General features: G+C 39.0%; 1 protein-coding gene across 6 annotated transcripts in view; it reads right to left on the reverse strand.

Annotated features, from left to right (window-relative positions):
• Positions 1-17,824, reverse strand: part of TASOR2 (transcription activation suppressor family member 2) — a 76,103-nt gene extending 58,279 nt beyond the window's left edge. For 4 of the 6 annotated variants that reach the window (XM_087857760.1, XM_045812950.2, XM_087857759.1 and 1 more), the window contains exon 1: positions 17,282-17,823. Coding sequence is in view for 1 of the 6 variants with exons in the window: in XM_045812950.2 (XP_045668906.2) it covers positions 17,282-17,342 (61 nt within the window). In the remaining 5 variants the exon portion in view is untranslated. Of the gene's footprint in view, positions 1-17,281 lie in introns of all 6 variants that reach the window. The other 2 variants (XM_087857756.1, XM_045812949.2) reach the window with 1 other exon arrangement.
• Between the last annotated feature and the right edge of the window lie 3,883 nt (positions 17,825-21,707).

Here is a 21,707-nt window from a genome sequence, read left to right on the forward strand (position 1 = left end):
TATACTAAAAACCAATGAATTCTATCTCAATATTAAAAATATTGTGTTAAAAAAACCAAAAACAAACCAACAAAGAAATGCAATCTACCACATATCACTGTAAGGATGCTGTGCAGATTCTTTTTGCTTTTTGTGTTCGAACAAGATGAATTATCCTGAACCAGCAGAAGACTCAGGGTGCAGGGAGGGGTCAGAGAAGTCTTTAGGTTTCTTAATGTAAGAGATAACCCTTCTCTGTTCCTGCATCCAAGGACTTTTGAAAAAAGCATACGGTGCCTTTGTTGCCAGTCCTCTTCTAACCTGCAAATGTAATCTGGTTCAGGAGGGCCTATACTTCCAGCTTTGTTTTCCTCTTCAAGACTACTATTACTAAGAGCCACACCCCTTGCTTTTCAAGGTCATATACTCACTTCTAGGGGTATTTTGCTAGCACATTCTAAGATCTCTGGGCCACCAAGGCACTTTCCAATTCCTCTCTGCTTTCCTTAATGGACACCGTACGGCTGTTCAGTCTTAGCCTGGTATGCAGCAATTCTCTCTTAGGACGGGACTGCCTCTGGACTAAACAGCTGCTGGTGATTTCTGAGCTATGCCCCTTCTGCCCAACTCTGCCTTTTCTCACAGAACTGGTGGGACTTCCCAACGGTACTTACATATAATTTCAAGTTTACAAGGTTTCTTTTATTCCTGTATTTGTTCAAAGTGCAGTTTGAGAACTGCACCTCCACCCCCCCCCCCATTCTTCTTTCTAGAAGTAGAATGATTAAGAACTAATCGGGTCTTCTTCCTTTTGGAACTACACGTTCGGTCTGATGATTTGGTTTTGTTCTCGTGTTTTCTTCTTCAGGACACCAGACAGAAGACACGTTCAACCAGAAGCTCACCGCTTCCAGTTCTGGGACTTAGATGATGTTTCCTCCCACTGTATAAGACAAAAGACTTCCTTGACCGGTTCTCCATTTTTCTTATTCACTCACTCTTATTTTCTAATTCTTGGCTGTTTTATTTTGGGGGAGAACTCTTCAGCTTTATTATCCAATCCTTACATATCTTTCTCTGCTCTCACAGAGACCTTTTCTGTTTTCTGAATAATTTATCTTTTTTAAAAAATAGAACCTCTTCTTTCACAGATGTCATATCTTTTCTCCCAAAAGGTACCAGAGTTTTATTTGGTTCAAGTTTCCTCTGTTACCTGCAGTAAATCTATTTCTACCAAGCTCCTTTTATTTCCTACTTGTTTATTCCTGTTTGGTTTCTTTTTTAAAAATATTTATTTATTTATCTGAGAGCGAGAGAGTGAGCTAGCAGGGGGAGGGGGCAGAGGGAGAAGCAAACTCCCCTCTGAGCAGGGAGCCTGACTCGGGCTCAATCCGAGGGCCCTGGGATCATGACCTGAGCCAAAGGCAGAGGCTTAACTGACTGAGCCACCCAGGAGCCCCTCCTGTTTGGTTTCTTTCATGTTAGAGACTTCCACCAAATGGCTGGTGATCCTTGGCTGTCCATTTATGTTTACCTGTGAGGCACTTACAGCTGACTGAAAGTCTGGTGCATGAACAGTGTCTCTTGACTAGAAGCCCCCCCCCCCCCTCACGTGATGTGATGGTGATGCAGCTGTTTAATCAGGTGAACTCCCAAAGTCTGTATCTGTTAAATATTTTATCATGGGTTGATGTTTCTCCAGAAAAGAATCCTTCACTATCTTGTTTAGGGGAGCATAAGCTTGACTATTAGTTGTGAGTGTCACACAGAAAGACAGCTCTGGCTTCACTGTTCAGTATGTTGACTTCCACTTAATCCTCATTTTCGTGTAGGTGCTTCGCTCCACCTCAGCTGTCTGAGCCTGCCTCCTGAGTGCAATTCTCTCCTGCAGGTAATCTCTCAGTGCTCTGGATAAAAGAGAGCTAGGCAATTGTCTAGGTGCAAGGAGCAGGGAAGGGAATCCAGAGCATCAAAACTACAAAAATCTTCACTTAATCATTCTACTTCTACTCCATCCTATGATCTTGCCTTGAGAAGTACTTGTAATTCCCAAATCCTGAGGAGCTGCCAGGTTGACTGGTGGGAATCAGCTTGCTTCTTGTCGGTTTACTGCTGTTCAGCCTTCAGTATCCCCTAACCCATAAAGTCACTTATCACTGGACCATCTTCTTTCTAGTTTCCCAAAGGTGATTTCACCTGGTATGGAAAAGTAGATACTTTTCCATTCTTTCTGTCAATTCATATCTTTATTCTTTTCCTACCACCTCAGTGGGATTTCTAGAGGATGTATACAATTGGACATATTAAACTAGAAGTGTCTACTTAAACTAAATCTTAATTTCTTCATTTAAAAAATGTGGAATATACCCTCTAACTCTGGTAGCTATGGTTACCAGTACTTTTTATTTTAACTTCTATAATTATGAAGACTTCATTTTATTTACCGCAGAGCTAAGAGCATATCAAATCTTCAATAAATATTTCACGTAAAAAGAATTACCTTTTAGTGCGTATGTACTCAATAAGCACGTCCTCAAACACAGAAAAAGTACGATCTCAAGTAGAACTTCAATGATATTTCTCTCAAAGCACTCTGTTCCTTTCTTTCAGAGTACTTGTCATGATTTATAACTACATATTCATAATTACTTCATTAATGGCTAATTCCCTAATGAACCAAACCCTATGAGGGCAGAAACCATTTGTTTTGTTTACCTCTGATTACTCAGCATCCAGCCCAATGCTTGGCATACAGTAAACATGTATTTGGTAACTAAATGAAAGAGTAAGTAATATTTATGCTATTTAATCTGTTCCAAAACTCAGTAAAAGGAATAAAGCTTCCCAACTTTTTAATAAAGCAGCCAAATGCAGTACCAAAATAAAAAAGGAAATTAAAGACTTATTTCTAGTATGAATATTGATACTAAAATCCTAAAATATATGCACTGGCAAAGAAAGTCTACCAGGATATTAAAATAACAGAGATCAATTCAGATTCATTATAGGATTGTTAAGAATTGGTTCAATAAATAGGAAATCCATAAATTTAACTAACTACATTAATAGGTGAAAACAAAACAATCACAGAGGGGCTGCTGGGTTGTGGGATAAAGTAGGAGAGCCAAACGTCAGACTGTCAAAACAAAGTTACTATATACCTGTTTATATTATGATGCCTTATAATGTGTAAATTTTTGTTGCTGCAGAGTATTTTTTAAATTTATGCATTATTTTTTGCCATACTTAATCTAAAAAACAAATTAAGATGCTCCCAAATAGGGGTGCCTGGGTGGCGCAGTCGTTAAGCGTCTGCCTTCGGCTCAGAGCGTGATCCCGGCGTTCCGGGATCGAGTCCCACATCGGGCTCCTCCGCTATGAGCCTGCTTCTTCCTCTCTCACTCCCCCTGCTTGTGTTCCCTCTCTCGCTGACTGTCTCTCTGTCACATAAATAAATAAAATCTTTAAAAAAAAAAAAATGCTCCCAAATAAAAGCTGTTGCTTTAATAACATAGAAAAATATCCTACCACACCAAAAGAAAGCCAGAGTAGCCATACTTTTATCAGACAAACCAGATTTTAAACCTAAGATGATAACAAGAGATGAAGAAGGGCATTATATCATAATTAAGGGGTGTATCCATCAAGAAGACGTCAACGACATAAGAACTAGGATGATCGGTAGGGGAAGAAAGGGATAAAGAAAGGGGGGGTAATCAGAAGGGGGAATGAAACATGAGAGACTATGGACTATGAGAAACAAACTGAGGACTTCAGAGGGGAGGGGGGTGGGGGAATGGGATAGACCGGTGATGGGTAGTAAGGAGGGCACGTATTGCATGGTGCACTGGGTGTTATACACAACTAATGAATCATCGAGCCTTACATCGGAAACCGGGGATGTACTGTATGGTGACTAACATAATATAATAAAAAATCATTTAAAAAAAAAAAAAAAAGGAAGACGTCAACAACTGTAAATATTTATGCCCCCAATTTGGGGGTACCCAAATATACCAATCAATCAATAACAAACATAAAGAAACTCATTGATAATAATACAGTAATAGTAGGGGACTTTAACACCCCACTTATAGTAATGGACAGATAATCTAAGTAGAAAATAAAAAAGGAATCAACGGCTTTGAAACACACTGGGCCAGATGGACTTAACAGATATATTCGAACATTTCATCCTGAAGCATCAGAATACACATTCTTCTCAAGTGCACAAGGAACTTTCTCCAGAACAGACCACATACTGGGTCACAAATCAGCCCTCAACAAGCACAAAAAGAAGATCATACCACGTATATTTTCAGACCACGACACTATGAAACTTGAAGTTAACCACAAGAAAAAATTTGGAAAGACCACAGATACATGGAGATTAAAGAACATCCTACTATAAGAATGAATGGGTTAACCAGGAAATTAAAGAAAAATTAAAAAAATACATGGAAACAAATGAAAAGATGACAGTCCAAAACCTTTGGGATGCAGCAAAGGCAGTCCCTAGAAGGAAGTATATTGCAATACAGGCCTACCTCAAGAACCAAGAAAAGTCTCAAATACACAACCTAACCTTACACCTTAAGAAGCGAGAAAAGGAACATCAAATAAAGCCTAAAGCCAGAAAAAGAAGGGATATAATAAAGATTAGAACAGAAATAAACGATACAGAAGCAACAACAACAAAAACAGGTCAACAAAACTAAGAACTTGTTCCTTGCAAGAATAAAATTGATAACCCCCTAGGGCAGTCTCATCAAAAAGATAAAGACCCAAATAAATAAATTCACAAATGAATTCACAACCAACACCGCAGAAATACAATTATAAAAGAATATTATGAAAAATTATATGCCAACAAACAGGGCAGTCTGGAAGAAATGGACAAATTCCTAGAAACATACAGACTACCAAAACTGACATAGAAATAGAAAATTTGAACAGACCCATAACCAGCAAAGAAACTGAATCAATAATAAAAAATTTCAGAACAAAAACAGAAGTCCAGGGACACATGGCTTCCTGGGGGAATTTTACCAGACATTTAAAGAAGATTTAATACGTCTTCTTCTCAAACTATTCTAAAAAACAGAAATGGAAGGAAAATTTCTAAACTCATTCTACAAGGCCAGCATTACCTTGATTCCAAAACCAGACAAAGACCCCATTAAAAAGGAAAAAAATAGTCCGATGTCCCTGATGAACATGGATTCTCAACAAGATACTAGCAAACTGAATCCAACAGTACATTAAAACAATTATTCACCATGATCAAGTGGGATTTATTTCTGGGTTGCAGGAGTCGTTCAATATTTGCAAATCAATCAACATGATACACCATGTTAATAAAAGACAGGATAAGAATGCTATGATCCTCTCAATATATGCAGAAAAAGCATCTGACAAAATACAGCATCCCTTTTGATAAAAACCCTCAACGAAGTAGGTATAGATGGAGCATACCTCAACATCATAAAAGCCATATACAAAAGACCCACAGCTAATATCTTCCTCAATGGGAAAAAACAGCTTTTCCTCTATAGTCAGGAACAAAGACAGGGATGTCCACTCCCACCTTTACCATTTAACACAATACTGGAAGTCTTAGCCTCAGCAATCAGATAACAAAAAGAAATAAAAGGCATCCAAATCAGCAAGAAAGAAGTCAAACTTTCACTATTTGCAGACAACATGATACTCTGTAGAAAACTCAAAAGACTCCACCAAAAAAATTGTTAGGATACATGAATTAAGCGAAGTCCAGGATATAAAATCAATGTACAGAAATCTGTTGAATTTCTATATAGCATTAATGAGGTGGCAGAAAGAGAAATAAAGGAATTGATTCCATTTACAACTGTACCCAAAACAGTAAAATACCTAAGAATACACCTAACCAAAGAGGTAAAACATGTGTACTCTGAAAAATATAGAACATTTATGAAAGAAATGAAGAGGACACAAAGAAATGGGAAAAAATTCCATGCTCCTGGATTGGAAAAATAAAGACTATTAAAATGTCTATCTTACCCAAAGCAATCTACACATTTAATGCAATCCCTATCAGAATACCAACAGCATTTTTTCAGAGCTAGAACAACCCTAAAATTTGTATGGAACCACAAAAGACGTGGAATAGCCAAAGTAATCCTGAAAAAGAAAAGCAAAGCTGGAGGCATCATGATTCTGGACTTTAAGCTACATTACAAAGCTGTAGTCATCAAGACAGTATGGTACTGACAAAAAACAGACACCTAGATCATGTAACAGAAGAGAGAACTCAGAAATGGACCCACAACTATATGGTCAACTGATCCTTGACAAAGCAGGGAAGAATATCTAATGGGAAAAAGACGGTCTCTTCAAAAAATGGTGTTGGGAAAACTGGACAGCCATATGCAACAAAAGAATGAAACTGGGCCACATTCTTACACTATACGCAAAAAGAAATTCAAAATGGATTAAATATCTAAATGTGAGACAGGAAACCATCAAAATCCTAGAGGAGAACACAGACAACCTTTTTGACCTCAGCTGGAGCAACTTCTTACTAGACACGTCACTGGAGGGAAGGGAAACAAAAGCAAAAATAAATTACTGGGACTTCATCAAGATAAAAAACTTCTGCACAGCAAAGGAAACAATCAACAAAACTAAAAAGTGGCCTACGGATTGGGAGAAGGTATTTGTAAATGATGTATCTGATAAAGGGTTAGTATCCAAAATTTATAAAGAACTCAACACCCAAAAAACAAATAACCCCATTAAGAAATAGGCAGAAGACATGAAAAAACACTTTTCCAAAGAAGGCATCCAGATGGCTAACAGACATGAAAAGATGCTCAACATCACTCATTATCACGGAAATGCAAATCAAAACCACCATGACAGGGGTGCCTGGGTGGCTCAGTTGGTTAAATGTCTGCCCTCAGCTTGGGTCCTGGGATCAAACCCCATGTTGGCTCCCTGTTCAGCAGATAGTCTGCTTCTCCCTCTCCCTCTCTTCCTCCCACTTGTGCACTCTCTCTCTGTCTCAAATAAATAAAATCTTAAAAAAAAAAAACAAAACAAAAAAAAACACATGATGAGATACCACCTCACACCTGTCAGAATGGCTAAAATTAATAACACAGGAAACAACAGGTGTTGGTGAGAATGTAGAGAAAGGGGAACCCTCTTGCACTATTGGTGGGAATACAAATTGGTGCAGCCACTCTGGAAAACAGTATGGAGGTTCCTCAAAAAATTAAAAATAGAGCTATCCTATAATCTAGCAATTGTACCTCTAAGTATTTACTCAAAGCATACAAAAACACAGATTTGAAGGGGCACATGCACCACAATGTTTATAGCAGCATTATCAACAATAGCCAAATTATGGAAAGAGTCACTAAGATAAACCTCTGATCACCCCACCTAAAGTAGGTGTTCTCTTTTAAAGCACTCCTTACGACATGCCAATTCTTTTATCAATTTACTTTTTGGGGGTGCATCTTCCCCACCAGAATGTCAGATCCATAGAGGCACATACTTGTTCACCAAAGACCCCCAGGGTCCAGAAGAGCTCCTAACACCACAGGAAACACTCCATATTGAGTTATCTTTAGGTAGGGCAAATATAGGTATTTTTTATCTTTTGTAACTTTTTGTATTCTCTAAAATTTTACATAAGCATAAATACAATCTGGGAGAAGTAAAGCAATTTGCATTTTGGAAAAAAAGATCTCCCATAGCCTTAAGTAGCAGCAAGCTAGTTTTTAAATATGAAGACAAAGCAGAGAAAATAAATGGAAATAACATTTCCCATGAGGCAAAATAATAGAGATCCACGAAACAAAGCATCCCTGTTAAAAAAGATAAAATACTATAGAAGAAAGATATGATGTTCATAAAATTTTTTAAAAATATAAAGAAGTTTGCCATGTACGAAGTTTAAATGTTTTCTAATGCCCAGATAATCATACCAGAAGGAATAAAAACCAAACGACCTTTGCTATAAGAACAAAACATGTGGACTGTCACTTCAGAAGATGACCTATAATACTGTAAATCTATACACACAGTAGAGCTGTCAGACGTGATGCCCTCTCTCTAGAAGTTCTGCAAGGGTTTCCTCACTACCATACTGAGAGAATTCGGTGGAGTTAGGAGCAAAGGAGTTCCGTAAACCTGTAAGTACCATCCGACCTGTCTTGGCGGTCCCACCAAAGCTTCACTCTCCAAAGTCCCCTGAAGGCTAGACACCTCGTCTGTCCCTTCTCCCAGTCTCCTCTGCACCCCGCGCTAAGGAAGACAGCCCGCTGGCCAGGTGGGGCGCCCTGGCAGCACTGGGGAGCAGAGCTGCGGGTGGAGGCCAGCCCCTCCTCCTCCTCACCTCATGGTGTGTGGGGGAGGGGGCTGCACCTCGGCCCAGCAGGCCTGTCGGCTGGGGCAGCGCGGGGCGGCACCTTTTAAAAGTCAACGAGGGCGGCTGACCGCGAGCCCGCGGAAGGCAGGCGCAGACCCCAGAACCCCAGCCACCGGGTAGAGGGTTAATGGGAGCTGCGATCTGGTTCGAGGGCTGGTCAAAGAAGCAAAGTGCCCTTGGTCTTCCTCTGATGTCTCCCAATACCCTCAGGTGTTTGTTATTTTACAGTGAGGGCTCCAAGCTTCAATGTCTTCAAGGATCTTGCTCACAGGCTCTCAGTAATGATGCTGTAATGATGATGGATTGCCAACCCCAGACCTAATGTGAAATCCACATCTTTTCACTACAGTGATCCCCAATTACTCTAAATCAGTGCCCCTATAATGCTTTCCCATTATCGTCTATATAAATTCACCAGCTAAAGTTTCATAAGGCTTTTCTGTATAATTTACAAAAATAGAAGGTCTACTGAATATGATTTTGAGTGCTCCACGGATCCCCAGGAGATGCTGATATTAGCACTTGTGGTCAGGACGGGAGTGCTCACCCACTAAGCCAGGCAGCCCTAACAAAACCTACCAAAAATAGAACTTTGGGGGCGCATGAAGTATTTGGCCTGACCCAAGGACATCTCTACTTTTGGCTCATGCTTGAACAAAGTTACTGAAGACATGCATCTGCATTCCTGAACATATCTGCATTTGCTGGAGGAACTATTCAGGAGATCCTAGAGAATCATTACCACTACTGTGCTACATATAGAAAACATACAGGAAAATCTTAACTCACAAAATTCACTTAAATTCATAAAGAACCATGTAGATTGATTATGTACTACTTAAAACCGCAAATCACTTTGAGAATTTAGTATATCGAAAGGGAGAGAAATTGCTTTTTTTAAAAACATTTTTGGAAGTTTATATCCATTGTATAAAATGAGATATACCTATGTACTAGGACTTTTTCATTTAACTGTGGCATATTTACTTTTGGATTTAATATTCAATTTTTGAAGACTGTTTTAACATCCTCAGAATCCAACCTGACAGTAAAAAGTATTTTTGTATATCAAATAGATGCTTATAATCTTATATCTACAAAATTTGTTCTCTTGCTATGCTATATAAGTTCTTTTGGAGACCATACTTTCCATGTTCAAGTTATGCACCTTTTAAGTTTATATGGTGTCATTTTTAGACATGGGTATAAAGTAACTGCCCTTTTTCTGGCTCCTTACCAAACTGGATTTACTAATTTGTGCTTTATTTTTTAAAAAAGATTTTATTTATTTATTTGAGAGAGGCAGCACAAGCTGGGGGAGAGGCAGAGGGAAAGGGAGAAGCAGACTCCCACCAAGCAGGGAGCCCAACGTGGGGCTTGATCCCAGGACCCCAAGATCATGATCCGAGCCAAAGGCAGACGCTCAACCAAATGAACCACCCAGGCACTCCTAATTTGTGCTTTAAATTAAACTATCAGCCTCCAATGAGATGGTTGCATTAAACTGTACTTTATTACAAGGACACTGTTAAGTTGTTTTGTACCTCTTAAAAGAAAATCCTAAAAATAAATTTTTCTCAGAGACAATTACATTTTAAAGCCTGCTCTGGATTCTTTTGATTACAGATGATGAAATATAAAGTGACCTAATCCATGCCATAACAAAGGTGACTTTTTTTTTTTTTTACTGCTTACACCCCTAGAAATACCCACCCCGAAAGTCCTGCGCAAAGAACAGGACTGTTCACTAACAGTGGCTCACAGAGAAGTAGGGGAAAACCACAGGGTAAAACAGGTACTTCAACTGGCCAAACTAAATCTCACAAGTTGGGGTCTTGAATATTCTTCTAACCAGGGAGGGAGAAGGTGTACTCAAAAGTTCTAAACAGGGTCTATTTCACCATGCCAAGGAAGGTAGTGAGTCTTTACACAGAATATAAGCAAGAGATTTAATTCTCCAATTCTCCTTCTCTTATTAAGGGAAAACAAAATATGCTCCAGACATATTTCTTATGATAAAAGTAGTAATGTTAAAAAGAGAAGCCAAATTTAAAACAAAAACAAAAGGCCAACTGAGTTAATCAATAAAAATAAAAAATGTTACTTTTAGAATAAATGAAATAATCTTTTAGCAAATATATTCAAAACAGAAAAATTAAAAAGCAGAACAAAAAGGAGACTATAACCACAAATACAAGGAAAACATTCCTAAAATTATAAAATATCACAATTTATACCAATTAATTTGAAAACTATAAAAATATAATTTGCCAACACTGATCTAAACAGAAGAAACATCTAAATAAACCAATTATGATGAAAAAACTGAAAGGATACTCATAGTCCTACCCCTTCTCCCCAAAAGACTCGTTCCAGAGTTTTATTGTCAAATTTCACCTCTCACTTATCAGATTATCAAAAATCCACAAGTTTGGCAATGCATTCTGTTGGTGGAGCTGAGGGAAACAAAGTGAAGAGAAAAGCAAAAGAAGAGGAAAAAATACTACACAGATGATAAAAGACTGATTTATACATTAAGATGGATAGATCAAGAGAAATGGAAATTCACAGTTCAGAAATTATGAATAGCTAATAAACACATTTCAAAATACCTCCAGCTTACAGATTTAAGCCAAACGATCCCCAGCAAGATAAAGATACATTGCATTGAAATAGCACAGAACTAAAGACAAAAGAGAAAAATACCAGAGTAGCCAGAGAAAAAAGAACTGAGACACAGCCGACCTCTCAGTGGCAATAATGGAAAAGACAAAGGAACAAGGGATGAGATTCACAATGTGCTCAACAACTGCCAAATTAAATTGCTATATTTAGCAAAAACATCTGCCATAAGTGACAGTGAAACAAAGGTATTTTCAGGTAAACAAAAATGGAAAGAGTTCATCATCAAGCAATCCTTCAAAAACAACAAAAAAACCATCGCAAAGAACACGCTTTGAGCAGAAGGAAAATGGTCCTAGACTGATGTTCTAAAAGATAAAAGAAGCAATAGAGAAAAGTAGTAAAAATGTGGGAAATGTAAATAAACACTGACCTTAAAACACAATAATTCTAAACAAGCCCTCTTCTGTCCAGTAAGATTATTATCTTAAAATATTAAAATATATGATAACATATAAGTCACGCAGGGACACTGAATGAAGTTAAACTTCTAAGGTTCTTGTACCATCTAAGAGGAAGATAAAACTATTGGGGTTTTCTTTGTTTTATTTTTTAGATTTTGAAAAGTCAAGGATGCATGATATTTCTGAGAGAATTAGGAAAAGGAAAAAAAAGCGTATTTTCCAAACTAGTACATGGGGAAAATGGAATGATAAAGATACTAAATTGATATTTAAATAATAACAGAAGGGGGACGCTTGGGTGGCTCAGTTGGTTAAGCGGCTGCCTTGGGCTCAGGTCAGGATCCCAGGGTCCTGGGATCGAGTCCCAGCATCAAGTTCCGGATTGGGGAATACTTGCTCAGTAGGGAGCCTGCTTCTCCCTCAGCCTGCCATTCCCTTTGCTTGTGCTCTCGCGCTCGCGCTCTCTCTCTCTCTCTCTCTCCGACAAATAAACAAGTAAAATCTTAAAAAACAAAAAAAAATAAAAATAAAAATAAATAAATAAAAAGTAACAGAAGGGAGAGAAAAGAAATATAGAATAGCCAGGGCAAATAGAAAGCGCAAAATGAGAGTAATTACAGTGAGTGTAAATAGGCTAAATGTCCCAGCTGAAATGCTTTAAAATTGCATTAAAAAATTCCAACAGATGCTCTTTAAAAGAGACATCTAAAACATACAAGTGCATGAGTCTACAGCTATTTCAAAATAAACGCATTTAAAAAACAAGAAGAAATGTATTAAAGAGAAAATCACAAAGCATAAATGATTATAAGCAAGATGAATTAACAGTACAGAAGGGAGAAATATTCAATATCAAAACTGAAAAAAGGAGACATAATTACACATGCTTCACACATTAAAGACAGCAAGAGGGCACTGTTAACAGCCATAAATATTAAAAATTCAGACAAAACAGGGACCTAGAAAAATCTAAGCAATACGGACATCTTTTTCAAATCTTGATTAAATCATGTAACCAGTAAAAAATTTGAATCACTAGTCAAAAATTTGCCACAAAAAAACCCTTCAGACCCAAGTGGATTCAATGGTAAATTCTACCACAACTGGTTATCTACATGAGAATAAAGTTAAATTTTATCTATACTCCAAACTATCCACAATTAACAATTCCAAATATATAGACACGAAATGAAAAACTTTAAAATTAACAACTTCTGTTCATCAAAAAACATCATGAAGAGAGAGAAAAGGTATTTGCAATCCATTTAACTATCAAAAGATTAGTACCCAGAGTGGGTAAAGAAGTCCTATAGTCCAGGAACACCTGGATGGCTCAGTAGGTTAAGCACCTGCCTTCAGCTCAGGTCATAACCCCAGGGTTCCGGGATGGAGTCCTGCATTGGGCTCCTTGCTCAGCAGGGAGTCTGCTTCTCCCTCTGCCTGTCATTCCCCCTACTTGTTCTCTCCCTTTCTGACAAAGAAATAAAATCTTAAAAAAAAAAAAAAAGTCCTTTAGTCCAACAACCCAATAAAAAACAGAGATGGACAAGGGATATGAACAGTACAAAGGAGAAAAAAAGGCCTCTAAACACATGAAAAGATGCTCAGATTCAGTCATAATTATCTGTAAACTGATTTATCAAACTACCAAACACACAAGTTGAGCAATGCACCCTGTGAGGGGGGGCTTTAGGAAAACAGTCACTGCAGCATACTGCAGGTAAGCGTGCAAAATCCCAAGAAAAGCAGTCTGGCAATATGTCTCAAAATTTCAAAGGCTTTAACCCAGTAATCACAGTTCTGGAAATTAATAGTACAGAAATACCTGCTCAGATACAAAATGACAACTCTACAAAATTACTCCATGCACCACTGTTTTTAACAGCAAAAGACCAGAAACTAATTATCTACTACAAACTAGTTAAATAAACTGGTACAGCCACACAATGAGAAACTGGTTTCCTATGCTGTAGAATAAGCATCTACCTATATGCTGATTTGTGAAGATTTTCAGGATATACTGAAAAATGGAGGGGAAAAAATGTAGCATAGCACAAATCAGATTAAGAGGAATATAAAAACAAACATTGGGGAATGAGGTGGATAGGTACAGGAAAGAAGACTTTTCTTTGTATGGTCTTTATGTATGTTTTAAATGTTTAAATAAATTATTCCAGTAATTTTTTAAGCAGCAGGAAGAGTTCAACTTGTATATATAACGCGTTTTTTAAAAATTCATACATATTAAAACAAGTACCCAATAGAAAAAGTGGCAAAAACATGACTAAACATTACAAAGAAAACAAATGTTTAACTTTTTTTATGTAATCGCAGAAACGCAGTTGAAAGCCACAATATTTCATTTCCACCAGACTAGCAAAAAGTAAAAAGCTGGACAATGCCATACATGGAGAGAATGGGAAGCAATGGGAGGTTTCATTCAAAATTAGTGGTGTATAAATCAGAACTACCATTTGGGAAAAGTTAGACATTATCTAATGAAACCAAACATGCATATATCCTCCCAACGCATCCAGCAATTCTATTACTAATATGCCCAAGCAAAAGTATCATATATACACACTTGAGGATGAACAAGAACGTTTATGGCAGCACTGATTATAATAGCCCCATGTTGGAAATAACCAATATGTTCATAAAGAATAAAACAGCTAAGAATATAATGCAATTATAATATATTCTTAGAGTAGACCATTATACTTCAATGAAAATGAATGAAATATAGCAGTGGTTCCCAAAGTGGTGATGGTGCTTAGGTGGATTTTTTGATCTATATTGAAATGTGTCATCATCTGAGAGATCTACACAACTCAGAGAACTAGTATCTATTGCATGACCAATGTGTGGATAAAAGATCCCTTCAAAATGCAAGACAGACCAATGAGTTTACATGTCACAGAGTTCGAGAAGTTCACTGACATGGCTTCAAATTTTACACTGCAGCTAACCTGTAAAGAAACTATTAGTTTTATTTTCCTTTGATATTCATCAAAACCTATCTTAAAAGTTTATTAAAACATTCCTCTGTTTTCTAAATACACAGATGAGTCTGGATTTTCTTCATATACCTTCAACCATAACAATATATTGCAACAGACTGAATGCAGAAGCAGACATGAAACTGAGTCACTAAAGATATTGGTGAAAATGTAAAAACAATGCCACTTATTTTTTTTTGGAAAAGTTTTTTCATTAAAATGTTATTTATATTGTATTATTATTTTTTAGAGATACCAATAAATACACCAACAGATGCCATATGTACCATATTTAAGATCAATCGGTTTTAATATCTAATGATATAATCCACATAAATGAAAGATCTTTAGGGTCCTCACTAGTTTTTAAAATCATAAAGGGAGCCATGAGACCAAAAAGCTTCTGAATTGCTGAACTACAGGCACATGCTTCGACAATGATGAATCTCAGAAACATAACGTTTAATAAGTCACAGATAAAGCTCAAAAACAGGTGAAAGTAAATAGGTTGATTTAAAAAATATGTATGTGATACAACTGTACAGAAAGGCAAGGGAATAATTAATGCAAAATTCCGGATGACCATGGTGATGGTGGCGGTGGCAGTACATTGCTTCTGGGGAGAGGTACACAGTGACGCTTGTAAGGTAGATATCCTTCCAAGCTAGGTACACAGATATACTTTTTTTTTTTTAAAACAGTACCTATAAATGGTATACTTAGCAACAAAAATTTTAACTGAAGAAACAAAGGGACATACCTACCATCCTAAAAGGAAAAACTCAAAAGAATGTCTCTTCTCAAATTAATCTATAAATTCAATGCAGTCACAAACAGTATCCTAACAAGATTTTCTGTAGAACTTGGAAAGATGGTTCTAAACATCATCTGGAAGAAAAATGCAAAAAATGCCCAAAGCTTTTTTCAAAAGAAAGTAACAAGATATATTATAAAGGTACAATAATTAAAACAGTGTGATAATAAATGGGTCAAAGAAGAGTTCAGAACCCGTTTAAAAAAAAAAAAGAGCAAAGGATATGAGCCAGCCAAGATGTTTCTTTTTTTATCACCCAAGAAAGATAAAAATTAAAATGAGAAGTTACTTTCAGTTATTAGAAAAATTAGTAAGACGTTCGAGAAATACTGTTATCATCCACTGCTGGCTAGCAGGGAGATAAAGCGTACCTTTTGAGAGTGCATTTTATTAAAGGGTATGATATTTGAGGACAATTTCACAGCATTATTATTCAGCATTCTTACAGGGAATCAACTCTACAGAAATACTATCATTGTTAGTTATAGGGGAAAACTTGAAAATAAATATCCGGCAAAACGGAAAGACTCATTTGATAAAGATACCATACCTACTTAATCATACCAAGCAGATACCATACTACATTTGTTAAACACTATGTCTCAGACAAGTTTTTAGGCACTTTGGGTATTTTAATTCATTTAAGCAACTACGTTTGGAGTACAGGAGACGCTTATAAATACAGTTCTAAAAAGAGAAGTGGTTACATTTGGGCCAACGTCCTGAAAACCCAAAATTTCAAACACTGTTCTTGGTCTTTCTTAAAAAGAATTATATACAACCTGTCCCTTTTTACTTCTCTCTAGTCTGGGTTATTTACTGGAGTGCTGAACATACTGCACAGCATTCTCCAGCTCTGGAAGGCAGTTTTCAACAGAAAATATTCTTACACTGTTAAAGAAGATCTGCTTTGTTATAAAACTGAGTAGGCTTACTACCAATTTCAGATCCTATAAATTTACGTATCACACCCTTTTCCTCTTCTAAAGCTTCTTCAGGAAAACACTGTGGGCCTTCCATCACTAACGTTACTAAAATAACAGATACTCGCTCAACACTTAAGTTTACAATGTCCTTTCATAAACCCTACCATTCTAACTACCTTATAGGGAAAATAAAGAAGGGTAAGACAAGTGTATTTAAATTTTTGGATTTCAAATGGACAAGTACTAAGTGAAACCAGAGGATTTTCAAAGTGTCTTCCTCAAGTTTTGAGGTTAACCTGCCATGTGCCCCTACAACCTGCTGCTCGGTGCCACCTTCGGATAAACTGCTGGGCTGCGTGGACCAACACAGCTACGACATTCCTTGTGCACTACTTGAGCTCTCTGCTACATGACCCTCCCTAGGGATAGACCCCTTCCTTCTAGAACTACTTTAAAGGAGAAAATGTCATGCACTGCCATGGATTCACGACAGAAGGAGACCTGAGATGCAGACTTCATACAGAAGCCTTTACAATTTATTTAACAGCGAGTCCAAAGCAAATGAGCAAAGCTTGAACTCAGTATTTATCGTGGCGTGCACGAGGATGAAGCTGTCCTCTGACAAGCAACTCAAAGGCAATGCTTCTCCAGTTCTGGGCGTCCGAAGCTCTATAAGAACGTGCAAAATACCGACGCCGCAGAATCAAGTCAGGATCGAAGCGTCAGCAATATTCAGAATGGCCACAGGTTATAACAGGCCGACTCATTTAAACAGCAGCATGGCAAAAACGATTCTGAAAACTACCGCCCCCCTTCCCGCCCCTTCACCCCGAGAGCGGAGCAAACAGGCAAGAGAGCGTTAGTCACGCACCATCCAAGGAAAGCATGCAATGTCCACCGGAATTTAAACAATTTTGTGCATGACAGCCTCGAAGCCCCCAGCAGACAACCACAAAAGCCCAAGCAGCTACGCCGTACACTCAGCTTTGGAGGCGGGGGCTGCTCCTTCCCTCCCTCCAGGTGCACAAACAGAAGCGCCCACCGCGGGTAAGGTTTACCTGTCTCCCGTGCGGCCGCTGCCCCCGAGGATTTGAGGTTACTGTTCAATTTCTTCCCCATGCTTATGGGTATCCGCCTCTCCACACATGCACTTCCTCTCTCTCGGTCCCCCGCGGCCAAACGTGACAGGTACGTCCGGACCCTAGTAGTCCCCCGCCGCGCTCTGCCCTCTCCCCGACGGGGGGGAGCCCTCCAGGCGCCTTCGCGACTCTCCGCCCCCGGGGTCCCCAGCGGACGCCCTCAGCGCTGTCTGCACCGGCTCTTCAGGGGCGCGCAGGACCCTCCACGTCGCAGCCTGGGCTTCCTCCCCGCCCTGGGGCCGCGCTGGCCACGAGGGCTTGGCGCCCAGGCTCCCAGCCCGCAGGCACCACCGCGCTCGTTAGCCAAACGTCGTTCTTCTCCGGCAGGGTCATAGGAAGGAACGCTCACCGAGACGCCCCGCGGCCTGAGAGAACATGCCGATTATCTGAGGTGCGGCGGTAGGAAACCGGAAGTAAAACCTCTGGCCTCGGGAAAAGAAGAGGGTAGGGGGTGGAAAAAGAGAAAGTGAAAACTGAACCGTGGCGAACGGCGGGAGCCAATCACTGAGGAGAAGCCAATGCGCAGGCGCGGACTGCGGCCGGCGTCCACGCGGCGCTCGCTTCTCTCCTGTGCGCAGGCGCGAGGCTGCAGCTCGCCCTGGGATTGGAGGACGGAGTCTGGCGTGCGCAACTGGGGGAAGGGCGAAACAGAGCCTGCTGTCGCCAGGAGGTTGGTGCGTGGCCGGATACGGAAGACGTCCAGGGGGAGATGTGTAGCCACCCTGAAGAGTCTGTGTGTTTGTTCTAGCAGCTGCCTCACTCGGGGTTGTGGTGTTTGTCTGCCATTGTGTCTCCTGAGGGTATGGTGGTGACACTGGTCTTGCCTCAAAGTGACATTAAATAAAATCTTTTAATTTAGTAAATCCTTAAAAATAACCTTAAGAGTGTTAACCTTAAAAACAGAACTGATATGTTACCAGGCTTACTTATAACCAGAGAAACTGTAGTTCAAGACATGCAGAGTATACTGAACCACGGCAAGTGTCCTTTTATAGAGCAAAGGAAGACGTTGGGAGAGGTGGTTGTGACAATTCATTGGCGGAGAGCCAGAGTTCAGGGTCGTGGTGGCTTCTCATTGGCTGGGTTGTTGCCAGCAGGGAGAAAATCTTCCTGCTGGGGTATGTAAAGTAAGCTTCCAGTACTGGTGCTTATTGGGCACCCTTCATTGCTTCTTGACTCCGTTTTGAATTCGGTTTCTTTTCATTTTCACACATGTAATATTTAAGCGCTCATTCCCTAGGAAAACACCTCTAGAAGTTTATAATCTCTGCAGACGCTTACCATGAGCCAGGTATGTACCACATGCTGGGAACAGAGGATTTAGTCATTCAGTAGCAGCTTTTACTGTTTACTGTGGCCAGCTACTAAAGTAAGCACTAGGATTACAGCTGTGAACAAGCCAGATAAGCACCCTGCACATAACAGAACTTACTCTAGAAGTGGGTACCAAACATTAACAAGTAAACCACCACCACAACAAAAACAGAATTTGATTGAACAATACAGCTGTGAAAGCAAGCTGGAAATGCTAGAGAATCGGGTTGGAGGCTAGAGGCCTGGGGCCGAAGAGACAATTGCCAGAGCTCACTGAATAAGGGACATTTGAAGCCAAATCTCAATAGTAAAAGCAGACCAAACCAGTCCTTGGAAGATGTGGAGGAAGAGCTTTCCAAGCAGAAGGCAAAGCAGTGCAAAGTCCTTAGAAGTGAAACTAGGTGTGTTCAAAAACAAGAGGGTTGGGTGTAGAAACAACAAAATACGACTTATTTTTAAAATACACAAAACCAAAATGTACAACTCCGTGATTTATCACAAAGCAAATATTCATGAAATGACCACCATGGTCAAGAAATAGAACATTGCCAAAACTCCAGAAGCACCATCTTGTGTCACTTTCCCTACCATGATACCTAACCACAAATCTAACTTCCATGGTAATCTCTCCCTTACCTTTATATTAGGTTTGCTGCCTAAATATACATCCCTAAACTTCACCATTTAGTTTTGCTTGTGGTTTGAACCTCATATAAATTGAATAATTTTGTGCCTAGTTTCTTTGGAGTAACATTGTTAGTGAGACATGTTTTCATGGGTACTCATGCTTTCGTTTTCATTGCTATATATGTAGATGTGGCCATAGCACATTTTCTTTATCCATTCTACTGTGTTGGTTTTGTTTTTTGGTTTTGTTTTTTTTTCTTAATGTATACCATACCCAACGTGGGCCTTGAACTCACGACCCTGAGATTAAGAGTTGCATGCTTGAGGTGCCTGGGTAGCTCAATCGGTTAAATATCTGGCTTTGGCTCAGGTCATCATCCCAGGGTCCTGAGATTGAGCCCTGTGTCGGGCTCCACACTTGGCAGAGAGTATGCTTCTCCCTCTCCCTCTGCCCCTCCCCCCAAATAAATAAACAAAATCTTAAAAAAAAAAAAGAGTTGCATGCTCTACCGACTGAGCCAGCCTGGCACCTGTCCATTATACTGTTGATAGACATTTGGATAGTTGCCAGTTCTTGGCTACTATGAAAGTTCTGCCTGAATATTTTTTTTCATGTCTCTTGGTACACATGTGCATCATTTCTATTGGGTGTATACCACACTGGACATGATAATTTGGAATTGTTTCAGCAAGTATTTATTCTCTCCTCCTGCTGTTGGCCAAATTTACTTCTCTACTCCATTGATATTGCTCTTGGTCATGTAAATATTTTTGGCTGATAGAATGTTAGCAGACATGACAGGAGCAGGAGTCTTAAGTATTCATATGTAGTTCATTTGACTCTTGAGTTCAGATGATGTACATAAGGAGACTGTGTCTCAAATAGCTGTGCCCCTTCAGCCTGGGCCTTCAGAACAAACATGGAGCAGATGAGAATCCAACGTGCAGCATAAACCCACCTTAGATTCACAGAATGTTAGACCTCCTGAAGACTGATGGTCATGAGAATTAATGCTGTTGTCCTAAGCCACTGAATTTGTGGTGGTTTATTATGCAGCATTATTGTGGCAATGAAAAAGACATAAGTTCAACTTCAATAGATAATATCAAATTTTTTGCAAATTGGTTTTACCAAGTTACATTCCCACAAGCAACATATGAGAATTCTAGTTGCCCTACATTTTTGGCAACTTTTTTAGTTACTCTGGAGGGTGTGTTATGGTTTGAATTTGCATGACACCCAACATTGTTCTTTTTCATATATGTTTTGGGTATTCTAAGTCTTTTGATTTTCACATAAATTTTAGAACTAAATTATTTTCTATCTAAAAAAACTGCTAGGATTTTGTTTGGGCTTGTGTTGAAAATATAGATCAATTTGGGGAGAATTACCTTCTTAATATTTCATCTTCACATTCATGAACATGATATCTCTACTGAAGTCTTAAAATTTCTCTGGGCAGTATTTAAAGCTTAAGGTATACAGGTATTGTGCACATTGTTATATTTATCTCTTTATATTTTTGATGGTATTTAAAAATTCAATTTATAGGGGCGCCTGGGTGGCACGGCGGTTGGGCATCTGCCTTTGGCTCAGGGCGTGGTCCCGGCGTTATGGGATCAAGCCCCACATCAGGCTCTTCCGCTATGAGCCTGCTTCTTCCTCTCCCACTCCCCCTGCCTGTGTTCCCTCTCTCGCTGGCTGTCTCTATCTCTGTCGAATAAATAAATAAAATCTTTAAAAAAAAATTCAATTTATAATGACTTGTTGCTGATACACAGAAATACAATTGATTTTTCCATATTAACTTTTTACCTGCAACTTGCTGAACTCACTTATTAGATCTGATAGCTATTTGTATATGTATATTCTTTAAGATTTTCTAAGACCAGCATACTGACTGCAAATAAAAATACTTTTCTTTGTTTCCAATCTGTATTTTCCTTATTATGTTAAGGCCTCTAATGCAATGATGAATAGAAGAGGTGAGAACGAACATCTTTTATATATCTTAGTGGAAAGGCATTCAGTTTTTGACAATTAAGTATAATGTTGGCTTTGGGGGTGCCTGGGTGGCTCAGTCATTAAGCATCTGCCTTTAGCTCAGGTCATGATCCCAGCGTTCTGGGATCGAGCCCCGCATTGGGCTCCCTGCTCCACTGGGAGCCTGTTTCTTCCTCTCCCACTCCCCCTGCTTGTGTTCCCTCTCTTGCTGCCTCTCTCTCTGTCAAATAAATAAATGAAGTATAATGTTGGCTTTGGCGTTTTGTCCTTTTTTAGGTTGAGAATTTTCCCCTTTATTCCTAGTTTTTGAGAGCTTTTATCCTAAGTAAGTGCTGAATTTTATCTGCATCTACTGGAGACTATATAGTTTTCCTTTTTAGTCTATTAATTTGGTGAATT

Source organism: Ursus americanus, chromosome 31 (genome assembly GCF_024610735.1).
Source record: "Ursus americanus isolate L20-20 chromosome 31, mUrsAme1.1.p, whole genome shotgun sequence".
NCBI classification, from domain to species: Eukaryota; Metazoa; Chordata; class Mammalia; order Carnivora; family Ursidae; genus Ursus; species Ursus americanus.